Here is a 13,193-nt window from a genome sequence, read left to right on the forward strand (position 1 = left end):
GGATAGAACTAGCTTTGAAGACAAACCTATGAAGCGATTTATTATGGACGAAGAACAGAACTATGGTGATCAACAAAACCTAAGAACGATAACTTGTGAAGTACCTAAGTAGCTACTGGGGAGGTGCGTGTGGTGAAACGCTCTTCAGCGCAATGCGCCGGAAAGGCAACTTCCGCGTTACGTGAGGGGCCAGTCCCTGAAGGACGGACGAATGAGGCACTGACGACAAGGGGAAAGGAGGGCTAATGATATCCAACGGTAATGGCATGCAATCAATGAAAACAAATGAATCGATGCTGTGCTCTCGTAGTTGGGAAGGATCGTTTGGTGGGATGATATCAGTAGGGTCTATAATTTGCATGGGTGGTACCTGCATGGACGTTGGACTGCAGGAATCGTGCATAAACCATGTGACCATACCTTCAAGTCCTCGAACGGTATCCATAACTCGTCTCCCTCAATAGTATGTGGGTAAACTTCCATTTCTCGCTCGTCATCAAATGCTCGGAGGATATCAGGTTCGTGTTCAAGGACCATTTCGTCGAGTTTCCACTCAGGGAGGGGTTCGACGAACGAGCTTGGTATCCAACCAATACGATCCCCTTCTAATCGCATAGCCGCCCACCAACCCGAATCCTCTTTCTTGACGACGGCTAGGACCTCATCTTTGCTGAAGGACAATTGGTCTGGGTCGGGAGACTCGAAATCAAAATTGCACACAACGTGACATATTGCCCAGTCTGACGTGCCAGTGCTTGGGGTGGATCCAGACGTGGTGAGATTCGAAGGAGAGGCGTCCGAGGAAGGATCATCGTAAGACAAGGGTTGCTGAGTGGTTAGGCATGATGTATCAATTCGAAGGGCTTGACGGGACCCTCCAGTGTGGACTGTGGGCATCCTCGTTCAGTCCGGCGGAGCGGGACGAAGGATGGATGAGAAACCACTGATATCTGACATTCAACCGTTTTTATCTTGTCGTAGAGACGAACCATCATTGGTCTGAAATACTTTTTTCTCAAAAAGGAAAGCGATGAGGATGGTCCACGACAGGGTGATGGTTACACTTGACCACATCTGTTGCGACATCGGCCGTGGCAGCTGCGAGCCTTCCCACAGATGCCTACTGGACCACCTCCCAAACTCGCACGTTGTCTTGACACCCATAGGACAGCCCTTAACCCTGAATGTCTCCAAAACGTGTCACAGCACCAGAAACACCTACATCATCAGCGAAGGCGCCCGAGGTACAGTGGGGATGCTCGAAATGAGTTTGCTAGTGTGTGATCGGGAATGGTGGTAAGGCACGGGTGTCACCGCCCCTTTCACTTTCCAGGAAGAGGCTCTGCAGCCGCGTCTCCAGGTCCACCCACGTACCCATTTCTGCAAGGGCTATAATAGTCAGCCTGTCAACGACACTGACAATGAACCTTACTGCCTAGCAACATTCATACATATAAAGCATCCGTCACGGGTCAGACACGTCTCCCACAATTTCCCAGCTGTCCTTGGGCCGGTTCCGAGTTCCGTTCGCAAGTCCACGACCGACATTGGACTTTGATTGGTGGATGTGCGCCTAAGCAGGGTGTCCATAAGAATTCGAGAAACTGCGATCCTGCCAGTGCCGAGGTTGAAGCACTTACATTATGTAATCATTCTTCGGTGCTTATCTTATCGAGTTCGATGCAGAGTACCGTCGTGCTGCGGGAGGATTCAGTACTGTCAGTTTGTCAATTGACCACAATAACATATCGATGCCCTCGACGGCGTGGAGTGCAGCAAAAGCCAAGGTAAGCTCACAGATGTCGCCCATACTTTTGCAGCTTTGACCCCACAAAAGTTGCAACTTCGGTAGGCAAATGGCAAAGTGTCCAGTGACTCACCTCGCCATATCTCACGCGATGTCCTAGTCTTTCTGTACAACGTCTACGGACGCTACAACAGAAGAAGGAAGCCCAGGCTAAGAGTGCGCGTCGTGATATCGCCATCTTACTCGAGAAGGGGAAGATAGAGAGCGCTCGGATTAAAGTGGAGGCTGGTAAGATCGATCTCCTTCGTGACCTAATGATATTATCCCTAATTGAGACCCGTTAGTCATTAATGAGGACGTCACTCTCGAACTATTGGAGTTGCTGGAGTTGTACTGCGACTTGCTAGTAGCTCGCTTTGGTCTATTTGATCAGAGGTAAGCAAACAGGTAACATCTGGACCTTCGCACTCAAACACCGTAACTCAACCTTCTAGCACACGGGAACCCGACCCGGGTATCAGTGAGGGCGTATGTGCTATCATTTACGCTGCCCCCAGAACCGAGGTGAAAGGTATAAATGAGCACCATCCTTCCATAGTGATACTCATGCTGTTTGTCAGAACTACAGGCGCTGCGTGAATTTCTCATGCATAAATATGGCCGTGAGTTTTCGGTAGGCGTGATGGAGAATCGTGGAGGGTGTGTAAGTGACCGAGTGAGCACGCTCTCTCTGGCCGCTTGTTCTTCTCTGAATTTATTTCCGTGCGAATCTGGTGACAATAAGGTGATGAAGAAGTCGGTGGTCGAAACGCCGTCACCGACGTTAGTGGAAGCCTATCTCACAGAAATAGCGAAAGGCTACGGTGTAAATTGGAGCTCTCCTGCCACCAAAGCAGAAGCTTCAGAGGGCGTGTCTTCCCAGGTTAGGTGCATTCTTTGTATGGCAACTCTACAACCAACGATTTCTCTCCTAGGACTCTGTGCCCACGGCCCCCGCGGGCGAACAGTCAGACCAGCTACCAGCCTACTCCGAAGATGGGTCCAACGGCAAAGCCCCTAGCCCTGATGTTCCGCCAACCAAAGAAGACTTAAACGAGAAGTGCACCCCATCGATACCTGGCATACCCAAAGATGGTCCGGAAGACGATTTCGAAGCCTTGGCGCAACGTTTCCAGGCTCTGAAAAAGCGCTAGCGGAGGTCAGATGACATGTACCCTTTTGTTCGCGCAGTTGTCAGTACCGTATAAAGTTTGTAATAATCTCAAATATCCTAGGAATTCAAGCAAAGCCACGTCGAAGGATAATATTTATGCGACACGTTTCCACTGACAGGTGTTCCGGGGGCTGTTGGAGGTCCGCTGATCGTTTTTTGCTGCAAGTATTAATGTATCCCCGAGCTACCTCAGTACGAACACGCGGCAAGATAGATGCCTAGAGGTCGAAGATCCTGAAGGCCTGAATCGTGGTGTGGTTCGCTTTAGTAGTATACACAACTTGCTCTGACCTCCGCCGGGATCTGGCAACGTATGGCTAAAACATTTTATGTGTACTGGACTTCCTTTCGACGTGTAAATAATGCGGTATACATATCTTCATTATTCCGTAGAACGCATGTTCCTTTGTGGATTGGCCACGTCATAACGAGTGCAGACAACCAAGATCGGTAAGGCAAACGGTTTGTAGGTAGGTATGTAGATCGGCGTGCACGCGGCGGGTAGAATACTGGCATACCAACTTGGAAGTGTACAGTATACATAAGAGTTTTCTAGCAATTGGATGTGGCCAATGATTTAATGTACACGGATGGGTTGAGAACCCTTCTCAGAGAGCCGTGCATTAGATCTACGGGGAACATCGGAGTACCGAAGTCCGCGTTCTGATGTTGATGCACCACAAGATTGTACTCGCTTGGTTTTTGGAATCAGTGCGTCGTGCAAGTTGACTAGTTAGGTTCCTTGGGGCAACTCACTTAGGCGGAGATCGAGGAAAAGCTTTGGTAACGTTCGCCAGAAAGTTCTTGAGGATGCGGCGATGTTCGGCTGAACGACCTCTTGTTATTCCATCAAGTAAAGTTCACTGCAAAAGTGAACGCTTTGCTCCCGTAATCGGTCGCTGAGACATGGATTGCCAGTAAAGTAAGTGGCTCGGTGACCCTGAGACAGGTTATCCGCCGCAAAACCTGAGCGCAACAGCAGCCACTGAATCACATATTGCAGAACGTCTTTGGTATCAACGCAATAAATATTACTTGCACACAGGTTCCCGGCGAGACTGTGGGGCAACTACCAGCTGCTGTCGGACTTTTCTGCCACGCGAGGTGAGACCTGTTCAGTGATTTGCAGCGATGAGTTATCGGGCGTCTTGGAATAATAATAAGTCAGCGGAGGCGAGGGATAATGTCCGCCGAAAATCTGCCAGCCGTGCCAGCCGCATGTCATACATAAAATCCGATATCTGTCTTGCTTGCAAGCCTCCATAGTACACCATCATGTCTCCTAGAGAACAGGCCTTCCTGGACGATGCAGACAGCGATTGCGATTCAGATCGCTCCACCCAAATGTCCCTCGACTCCTTTACACAGAGCGCCGCAAGCTCAAAGACGTCTGTAGACGTTTCGATGCGGTCCTCTTCCCCCACCCCCTCGGTGTATTCGATGACGAGTTCTCTGCGCGCTCAAGCCTACATACAGGAGTATGGGAGGGACTTGAACAATTATTCTGATGTCTACCGTTTACCGGCCGACGAGGAAGAGCTGGAACGCCTTGGTTAGTTTCCGCGTCGCTCAGTCCAGTGCCGTCATCATGCCCGCTTCAGACAATCAGTACGTGATGTTCTGCAAGGTCTTGGGAAAGTATCCCCCATCTCTACCGACCGTCCTGGCGGACGATGGCTTTGAGGTCAAAGCAGTGCTTGATCTGGGGTGCGGCAGTGGCATATGGTAGGTACTGTTTACGCCAACCTGCTCCTGTGCTGAGCGATTAAGGATAATGGACGTTGCGCGCGAGTTCCCTCACTGTAGCGCGGTAGCAGTCGACCTCGTTCCCATGCAATCTATGTGAGTGTTTCCCATGAATCCGACATGCACACGGACCCCTAATTTTCCCCAAGACACATGCCTGCAAATTGCAGGTGAGAGACGACACGATGCATTGTCGTGTTATCCTATCTTATTATTCCTATCGGCTGCAGGAGCGAAGTCGACGACATTAACCTAGGGCTAGAGCATTTTTATGGTGACTTCAATGTCGTCCATGTACAACTTATTTCCGCTGGGGTGAGTTCCCAGAAAATGCATGCGAGGTATCCCTGACTATCTTGTACTGCTAGATCCGTGATTATCACGCCATGACAAATCAGATAAGTCACGTCCTGAGGCCTGGTGGTCTTATAGATATCACCGAGTATCCATTTTACTTTACGGGGCCAGACAAAAAGCCGATAATTAAACCAAAGGGGTCATTTGAACCCCCTTGGACGGCCCTCTGGATGTCGTATGCTAGCAGGGCTATCACGGCACGCGGTGGTTCTACCGATGCGGCATTGCACCTACCTGAGTGGATATCATCTAATCCAGCATTCGAAGATGTTGTGGTCAGAGATTCATGGATGCCAGCGTCTCCCTGGCTAAAGGGAGACGACCCAGAAACGATTTTCTGGAATGACATTGCTGTTACCCTGAGGGAGGATATGAAGGTCGGTTGTCATTCACCAGCAATTTGTACAGTGTATTTAGGCGTTGCAGGTGTTCATGAGATCTGGTCGTCCACTCCTCCTTGGTCACGGGTTGTCGGCGGATTTCGTTGATGCGATGGAACACAACGCGTGTCAAGAACTTGATGAAGCAAAGACCCCGCTTTACGCCCTCATTCGGAACGTATATGCCCGCAAGAGGCTTTGAGCTCGCAGCTCGCCTTCGTCCATCACTGCCATCTTCCACTTGCCGCGTACACCATCTTGAGCATTTACTTTCATTTCGGTTATCAAGCAATCCGTATACCTCTGCCTACATGCTGTGTTCTACTATCTCAATATATTACTACATGACTACCTGCAACGTTGCCAAACCTAAATTTCCCTATCGAGTGTTGGACGTTGAATGAGGAGGTTTGACCATGTGCGAACGTCCCAGTACCAACGGCTGATAATGCGATCCGGTTAGTTTCACTTACAAATCTAAACTGCCGTTACGATACAACGCACCAAAGTCAACTGTAAACTCAGTTGATACGGGCCGTCTACAAGTCTCAACGGTCCTTAGCATTGGATTAGAGATTCAATGCTGCAGAAACACCCGAGCCGCTCCCGCGAACAGTGCTAGCGGTCTTATTGAGCTGCAACGTTTCACTCCACTTGACTATAGGCCGACGGTGGTTTAAATTGTCTTTATCTGACCTGCAAAACCACAGGTTCAGCAATGTGCCTCGTGGCAGCTTGCCTCGGAAGGTGACAATCTGAGCAACGTGTGGGATGAAACTTGCTGTAAGTTTAGGAAATACCTTCTGGAGCAATGTGTACGCTACAAACAACGTTGTCAAAGGGCAGTGTTAGTTGGACACATACATCAGAAAGCTGCGGGATACAACTGGATATTTTCTGCTACCTATCGCTAACTGTAGGATCGGCAGCTCCTACTGATTCAACCTGCATCACTTTTGCACCTGTCATGGGGTAAGAAAAAAAAGTGTGCAAGAGGAGGACCGATGGTACGTTACCGCTAGGTGTGTAACCTAATTCGGGTGGTGCGGTGGGCGTGTGTGACTCACATACGGAGGTGTTTGAGGTGGCATTCGACAAAAGGAATATTGTCAGCGCGTTAGTTTGCTGAGAATGCGGGATTTACAAATCATGCATTAGTAGTGAGAAGATTCAGGACTGGCGTTCCTAACGGTGCGTAGGCCAGACGGGGGGCTTCAAGATACTCCCACCTCTGTCAGCCTAAAAAATGCTTAGCGTGCTATGGCTTTCAAATAAGTCAAAATGAAAGAAACACGAACGAATGTGGGAGAGCCTAGGAGATTGCTTTCATTTAACTCAAGCCTACTGAGCAGACAGGCTAGACTGGAGGCCAGCCCTCCGAGGCTGCCAAGCAGGTTATTAGGAGTCATATATCCTTTTGTGGTAGCACAGGTTTTGAAGTTCGCTAATTGGAAGGGAGGGGGGAAGGGGGGGAAGTGTGGTCAGGCTAAAGAATGGAATATATATATATATGTATTCAAAAACGATTGACAATGTATAGAAACCAGGGGCACCTGTTGTGTGCTGATGAGAGTGCCAGTGGTATGGAGTATCATCGATTCATGAACCTGTAGGACTGGAACGCCATCGTCAGGTCAAAACAAGAGCCAAACAAGGCACTTCTGTCTGGGCCACGTCCGTCCCGAGTGTCGGTCTCGAGCTCGTCCTTGACATCGTATGCCATGGCCTACGCGTCCAAAAAAGAAGAGGAGAGCGGTCTCAGCTCCTACTACAACAACAAAACGACTATCATCCAAGAAGCCCGTGTTTTCAACGAATCGCCCATCAGTCCACGGAAATGCAGAGCCCTCCTCACCAGGATAGTCTACTTGCTTTACCTAGGCGAGAGCTTCAGTTCGCAGGAGGCTACTACCTTGTTCTTTGGTACCACTAAACTTTTCCAGCATAAAGACGTGCGTCGGGCTTTTGTCTCTCCGCATTGTGATGTTTATGATATGTCCAGAGTGCTCTCCGGCAGATGGTTTATCTTGCCATCAAGGAGGTGGCCACCACTGCGGAGGATGTGATCATGGTTACCAGCAGCATTATGAAGGATATGCAACCAAATTCTGAGGTTATATACAGACCGAACGCGATCCGAGCCCTGTGTCGCATCATTGACGTGAGTTATGTCTTTGTTGTCGGTCACAGTAACTTAACATTACCACTACTCAGCCGTCCATGGCGCAAGGTGTTGAGCGGTTCTTTAAAGCAGCTATTGTTGACCGTACCCCATCGATTTCGTCTGCGGCGCTCGTATCGTCATATCACCTATTCCCTCACGCCAAGGACGTCGTAAAAAGATGGGTCAATGAAGCCCAGGAAGCCGTTAATGCGAAGTCGTCACCGTCTTTCTTTGGAGGCTCATCAGGGGGTTACCTAAACTTTGGCTCATCGGGCTCGCCGAGCAGCGGGTATCAGCCTATTCCATCTACCAGTTACATTGCGCAGTACCATGCTCTGGGGCTACTCTATCTTATTCGTCAACACGACAGGATGGCAGTGACCAAGATGATCCAACAGCTTGGTGGCGGAAAATCGGGAGCTGGTACAACGCTGAAGAACCCCATGGCGTTGTGTATGCTGATTCGGTATGCTGCAAAGATTATGGAGGAAGATCCAAAGTACGTGGTCTTCGAAACAGTTCTTTAGGCCCTGTTCTCATCGTACATAGCATGCAGAGACAAATGTTGGATCTCCTTGATGGTTGGCTGCGACATAAGAGTGACATGGTTAACTTGGAGGCTGCACGTGCAATATGTGAGATAAAGAATGTCCCTACTGCTCAACTATCGAAAGCAATATCAGGTTTGTCATTGTTGAGGAGAATACAAGCATTTCGCTGATACCTAGGTAGTTTTGCAGTTATTCCTCTCTTCGCCAAAACCTGTGCTCAAATTCGCAGCAACCCGCTCGTTAGCTTCCCTCGCTTTGACTCATCCAAGTAGCGTCGCTACCTGCAATGTGGACCTAGAGAACTTGATCGCTGATTCGAATAGGAGCGTGGCGACTTATGCTATCACGACCCTTCTCAAGGTGATCTCGGTCTCAATCTTTCTCTCCATTATCTGATATTTTGTAGACCGGCAACGAAGCTTCCGTGGATCGCCTCATGAAACAAATTACAAGCTTCATGTCAGAGATCAGCGACGAATTCAAGGTCATCATCGTTGACGCCATCCGCTCCCTCTGTCTCAAGTTCCCTACAAAACACGTGTCAATGCTCTCTTTCCTTGCTGGCGTGTTACGTGATGAAGGAGGCTATGACTTTAAGCGTGCGGTCGTGGAGGCGATGTTCGACATGGTGAAGTATGTTGCAGATTGCAAGGAGCAAGCACTCTCTCATCTGTGTGAGTTCATTGAGGATTGCGAATTTACCAAGCTCTCTGTTCGCATCCTTTACCTTCTTGGCATGGAGGGACCCAAGTCTCCGCAGCCTACCAAATATATTCGATTCATCTATAACCGGGTGGTTTTGGAGAATGCCACCGTTAGAGCCGCTGCAGTCTCCAGCCTCGCTAAGTTCGGAGTCAATGCGATCGATATGGGCCTGCGTCGAAGTATTGGCGTGCTTTTGAACAGGTAAGTGTTTTTCCAGATACCAATAGTGGATATCTCAAACGCGTGGCTAGGTGCTTGGATGATGTTGACGATGAAGTCCGTGATCGTGCTGCCATGTACCTGAAGGTCATGAAGGAACGACCACTTGCAGACGCATACATAAAAGAGGGTACGCATGTTGCACTGATTTATCTTGAGGCAAACTTAGATTTTTGCAGAGTCCGTGTTCTCTTTGGCGGCGTTGGAGTCTAAGCTTGTTGCCTATATCAGCGACCCAGTAGCAGTGTCCCAACCATTTGACGCAACTTCAATACCCAAGGTTAGCCGTGCGCAGCTGGCTGCGGAGTCTGTTCGTAAGTTTTCGCGTGGAGTCTTGTGCATTCAACGCAGGCGGACTTATTGTAATGCAGTCCCGAGTACATTAGATACTATCGCTATGCCCGTCGTTGAAACCGATTCGACGCCGCCCCCTCCGACAGCTGCAGACACACAATCTACCTATGTACACCAGCTCGCTGAAGTGCCCGAGTTGGCTGAATATGGGCCAGTTCTCAATAGCAGCGCGAAACTGGCCCAGCTTACTGAGTCGGAGACGGAGTATCAAGTAACGTGTGCCAAACACATATTTAAGGAACATATTGTGTTCCAGGTGTGTTTCGCATTACATGGTTGCATATCAGCGTTGATCGTTATTGTGCTACAGTTCAATGTAACCAATACCCTTCCCGATACGGTTCTGGAGCAGGTGTCTGTAATCATGCAACCACAAGCAGACTGTGGTTTGACAGAAGACTTTATCATTCCTGTACCCGCTTTGATGACTTCGACTTCACCTGGCATAGTCTATGTTTCTTTCTCGCGAGACAATCCCGAAGAGTACGCTACTGGCTCGTTCCAGTGCACTCTCAAGTTCGTCAGCAAGGAACTGGACCCTTCGACTGGTGAACCCGAAGAGGAGGGGTACGAAGACGAGTACCAAGTAGAAGATGTGGAACTGGCGGTTGGTGGGGACTACATCATACCCAGTTATGCTTCCTTCTCGTCGGAGTGGGACAGATTACGAACAGGCGCTAGTTCTACGGAAACCTTTTCGCTGACTGCCATGGAGAGCATAAAAGGTACGTCACATCTACCGATCTTCCCTGAGCGTGGTCACTGATTGTTGTCCTACGAATCTCTTGACTTTCTACGGTTGCCATGCCGTTGTCAACTCACTGCTTAACATTTACAGCCGCGTGCGACTCGATTATAGAAATTCTCAACATGGAACCTCTGGGAGGAACCGAAGTGCCGACGTCAGCATCGGTCCACACTTTGCAGCTGTCTGGGTTGGTCACTGGAGGTGGGGGTAAGGTGCTGGTGAGATGCCGGATGACATACGCCAAAGGAGAAGGGGTCACTCTCGAGTTAAGTGTTCGCGCCGAACAGGAGAGGGCCTGTGCATTGGTCGTGTCCGCCGTAAGTGGCTAGAATGGTGGCGGAAAACAAATTCTCCGGAGCGCTGAGCGACGTTCTCATAATGAACTATATACATCTACTTAGTCCGCTGGTTGTTATTCTACCGGTACATGGATCAGAGGACATTCCGGGTTTCACATGACATGGTACTTCCGGCTTTGAGACAGGTTGAGAGACAATCGCATTGCGGATCATGCGCATGGATGACTGAGACTTTACAGCAAACAAATCCTGGATGATAACCCGCGCCATTCTTCTGTTCCACGTTCCTCGCTTTACAGCCTTGTCACTTATCAGGGGCCGTGCGCGCGGCATAAACCGGTGTTGTCGACCTTGGAAGTCACCTACAGACACGAACTCACGGCCTCTATAAACGCCGCAATGCCAGCCCCATCCTTGCCCTCCCCTAGGATCATCCACGTTAACACTAGAGGCGCTGTAATTCTAGCGGAGGAGTCGCCCGAGGTGCGTACTCCCGAGTGTTTTTTTCTCGCATTCTCAGCAGTGTAACTGAGCGCTCCGTACTCCCAAAGACTCGTGATAGCAGAGGCATCTACCTCCCAAATCACATTGAACCAGTTTCGCACATTGCTGTGGATGTACGTCGCGTCTAGTTTAACGGCCTTTGCACGACAGCGCTCAACCATCCCACCACAGATAGGTGGATCGTTGGCTAAGGTTGTCTATTTCACGCGTTCACCTGAAGAGCCTCCATCACCCTCGGTTGCCGGTCCAAGTGATGCTGCGAGTAATTCCTTCCTACATGCCGAAGGCACACCGTCACGATCATTGCCACCTTCTCCGCGGCTGCAAGCCAGCCACCCTTACTCACGCAACGGCACACTGACACCCGCGGTTCTTGAGTCATCTCAAAACAATCAAAGTGGCAATGCAAGTCGATCCGATGCAAACGGGAATCAAGACGAGCGGTCCGTGTACGATGGTGAAACTCTTGACACAGAGCTGTTGCGGTCGACGATCCTCAAGCGCACGGCGACGGTACATCACATCCCAGGTGGCTACATCAATTTTGAACGATTCGAAACGGAAAACATCTCCGCGCTCATCTCATTCATTTCCGATCTCATTGTCCGCTCTGCCGAGGCAAATGGCGTCTCTATCGAGGAGATGAGGCGTGGCGTTAAGATTATGGGAACGGGGGGTGGAGCACATAAGTTTGGAGACCTGCTTGAGAAGGAGCTTAAGGTGGAAGTGGTTCGTGAGGAAGAGATGGAGTGTCTGATAGAGGGGATGAAGTTCATGACGATGATACCAGAGGAGGTTTACTATTTCTCGGACGAGCTCATCTCAGAGTTCTCGCATCCCGGTACCGGAAAGTCAAAGAGCTCGGCCGACGGTTCAATTGATAAAGGGAGGGCCGCCACGGCGTCTTCCTCTACAGCAAGTCCGGTGCTCGAACGGCCATCACCTAATCCGCCGAGATATGCCGTGACTTTCGAAACCGAAGAGCCCTCGGCACACCTGCCGTGCCTTCTCGTAAACATAGGGTCGGGTGTATCCATCATCAAGGTTGATGCTGATGGGACGTTCGAGCGGGTAAGCGGCACCAGTCTCGGCGGTGGCACCCTGTGGGGGTTACTAAGTCTACTCACACCTGCGAAAACCTTCGACGGTAGGCATCAGTCTAGGGCAGATATGTGGCGTTTGTCTGACGTGCGGCTCTGGCAGAAATGTTGGCACTCTCTGAGAAGGGCGACAATACAGCAGTAGATATCCTTATCGGGGATATCTATGGCACGGATTATTCCAAGATAGGGCTCAAGTCGAATACAATTGCGAGTTCGTTTGGCAAGGTGTTCAAGAACCGTGGCGAGGGCAAGGCACCAGGCGAACGACGCAATTTTAAGGCGGAGGATATCAGTAGAAGTCTTCTTTATGCTGTGTCGAACAATATTGGGCAGATTGCGTCAGTTCCGAGGAAAGCCCTTGATGAGTTGGCTGACGGCACTTGGTTACAGTTATATGAATGCGGAAAAGTACGGCCTTGACCGGATTTATTTTGGCGGCTACTTTATCCGTGGTAGGTCTTTCGGGTTGACTGGTGCTACTGATCATTACTCAGAGTGTGTGCACAGGTCATTCAGAGACTATAGCAACACTTTCATATGCGATACGGTTCTGGAGTAATGGGAAGAAAAGGGCATTATTTTTCAGACATGAAGGCTTCCTGTATGTTGTCAGTTTGGCGGGTTTAATTTACCATGCTGACCGCCCATATAGGGGAGCTGTTGGAGCCTGGATCAAAAATATTGAAGGCGGAGGGGCATTATCCCAGACGCCAGCATCGGAATCGCTCCACGGGTCGGATCCTTGAAATGTGATACCCTACAATTACTTACCCTGACTGGTGCACCATCGGAGTTCTCGAGGTACAAGTTTCTTGCCCGTCGTCGCGAGGCAGCCATGCTTGCTGCTGACTTCTCATCGCTACTATAAATACAGCCACACCTATCCATGCGATTTTTGTATTAACTCACAGCCATCTAATGTCCTGCCCCTTGACCAGTGCATTGCTAGCACGATAGTGTGGGAATCGCTCATTTTGTTTCATACCGTACATGTTGGGACGGCCCGAACCCGATTTTAGGATTTCCACATTGCGTCTAAGTACAACGTGTATACTAGTGCCTCAGCTCTTTGGAATTGGCAGGGTGTCTCCATTATGTAAATG

The 13,193-nt window shown here is 49.8% G+C and overlaps 6 protein-coding genes across 6 annotated transcripts; 4 read left to right on the forward strand and 2 right to left on the reverse strand.

Annotated features, from left to right (window-relative positions):
• Window positions 1-3: 3 nt before the first annotated feature.
• On the reverse strand, window positions 4-1,006 carry F5J12DRAFT_540428 (SH3 domain-containing protein). The gene is made up of 2 exons (XM_051739967.1): window positions 421-1,006; window positions 4-370 (listed from the first exon to the last, which is right to left on the reverse strand). The coding sequence occupies exons 1-2, from the start codon at window positions 895-897 to the stop codon at window positions 113-115; spliced, it is 735 nt and encodes a 244-aa protein (XP_051601773.1). The 5' UTR covers window positions 898-1,006; the 3' UTR covers window positions 4-112.
• Window positions 1,007-1,588: 582 nt separating this feature from the next.
• F5J12DRAFT_818913 (DUF292-domain-containing protein) lies at window positions 1,589-3,063 on the forward strand. The gene is made up of 8 exons (XM_051745211.1): window positions 1,589-1,787; window positions 1,838-1,848; window positions 1,908-2,035; window positions 2,092-2,182; window positions 2,242-2,318; window positions 2,368-2,462; window positions 2,532-2,669; window positions 2,722-3,063. The coding sequence occupies exons 1-8, from the start codon at window positions 1,752-1,754 to the stop codon at window positions 2,938-2,940; spliced, it is 795 nt and encodes a 264-aa protein (XP_051601774.1). The 5' UTR covers window positions 1,589-1,751; the 3' UTR covers window positions 2,941-3,063.
• A 1,241-nt stretch (window positions 3,064-4,304) lies between these two features.
• Window positions 4,305-5,645, forward strand: F5J12DRAFT_717703 (S-adenosyl-L-methionine-dependent methyltransferase; the record flags this gene model as incomplete). Its single annotated transcript, XM_051741077.1, has 7 exons — window positions 4,305-4,512; window positions 4,562-4,685; window positions 4,731-4,802; window positions 4,856-4,876; window positions 4,937-5,021; window positions 5,075-5,440; window positions 5,490-5,645. The coding sequence occupies 7 exons, from the start codon at window positions 4,305-4,307 to the stop codon at window positions 5,643-5,645; spliced, it is 1,032 nt and encodes a 343-aa protein (XP_051601775.1).
• Window positions 5,646-6,012: 367 nt separating this feature from the next.
• F5J12DRAFT_781495 (uncharacterized protein) lies at window positions 6,013-6,852 on the reverse strand (the record flags this gene model as incomplete). The annotated part of the gene is made up of 5 exons (XM_051742567.1): window positions 6,013-6,139; window positions 6,244-6,263; window positions 6,359-6,405; window positions 6,511-6,568; window positions 6,742-6,852. 5 exons carry the CDS (start codon window positions 6,850-6,852, stop codon window positions 6,013-6,015), a joined length of 363 nt encoding a protein of 120 aa, XP_051601776.1.
• A 143-nt stretch (window positions 6,853-6,995) lies between these two features.
• On the forward strand, window positions 6,996-10,697 carry F5J12DRAFT_818941 (coatomer subunit gamma). Its single transcript, XM_051745212.1, has 11 exons — window positions 6,996-7,395; window positions 7,446-7,604; window positions 7,658-8,106; window positions 8,157-8,290; window positions 8,340-8,518; window positions 8,565-9,064; window positions 9,115-9,212; window positions 9,262-9,396; window positions 9,454-9,692; window positions 9,747-10,161; window positions 10,275-10,697. Exons 1-11 carry the CDS (start codon window positions 7,165-7,167, stop codon window positions 10,511-10,513), a joined length of 2,778 nt encoding a protein of 925 aa, XP_051601777.1. The 5' UTR covers window positions 6,996-7,164; the 3' UTR covers window positions 10,514-10,697.
• A 1-nt stretch (window position 10,698) lies between these two features.
• On the forward strand, window positions 10,699-13,017 carry F5J12DRAFT_540696 (fumble). The gene is made up of 6 exons (XM_051739968.1): window positions 10,699-10,966; window positions 11,035-11,100; window positions 11,159-12,134; window positions 12,191-12,428; window positions 12,481-12,542; window positions 12,598-13,017. Exons 1-6 carry the CDS (start codon window positions 10,883-10,885, stop codon window positions 12,834-12,836), a joined length of 1,665 nt encoding a protein of 554 aa, XP_051601778.1. The 5' UTR covers window positions 10,699-10,882; the 3' UTR covers window positions 12,837-13,017.
• Window positions 13,018-13,193: the final 176 nt, after the last annotated feature.

The sequence above is a fragment of the Pisolithus orientalis genome (assembly GCF_024613125.1).
Source record: "Pisolithus orientalis strain OTSU chromosome Unknown F5J12scaffold_8, whole genome shotgun sequence".
In the NCBI taxonomy this organism is placed as follows: domain Eukaryota; kingdom Fungi; phylum Basidiomycota; class Agaricomycetes; order Boletales; family Pisolithaceae; genus Pisolithus; species Pisolithus orientalis.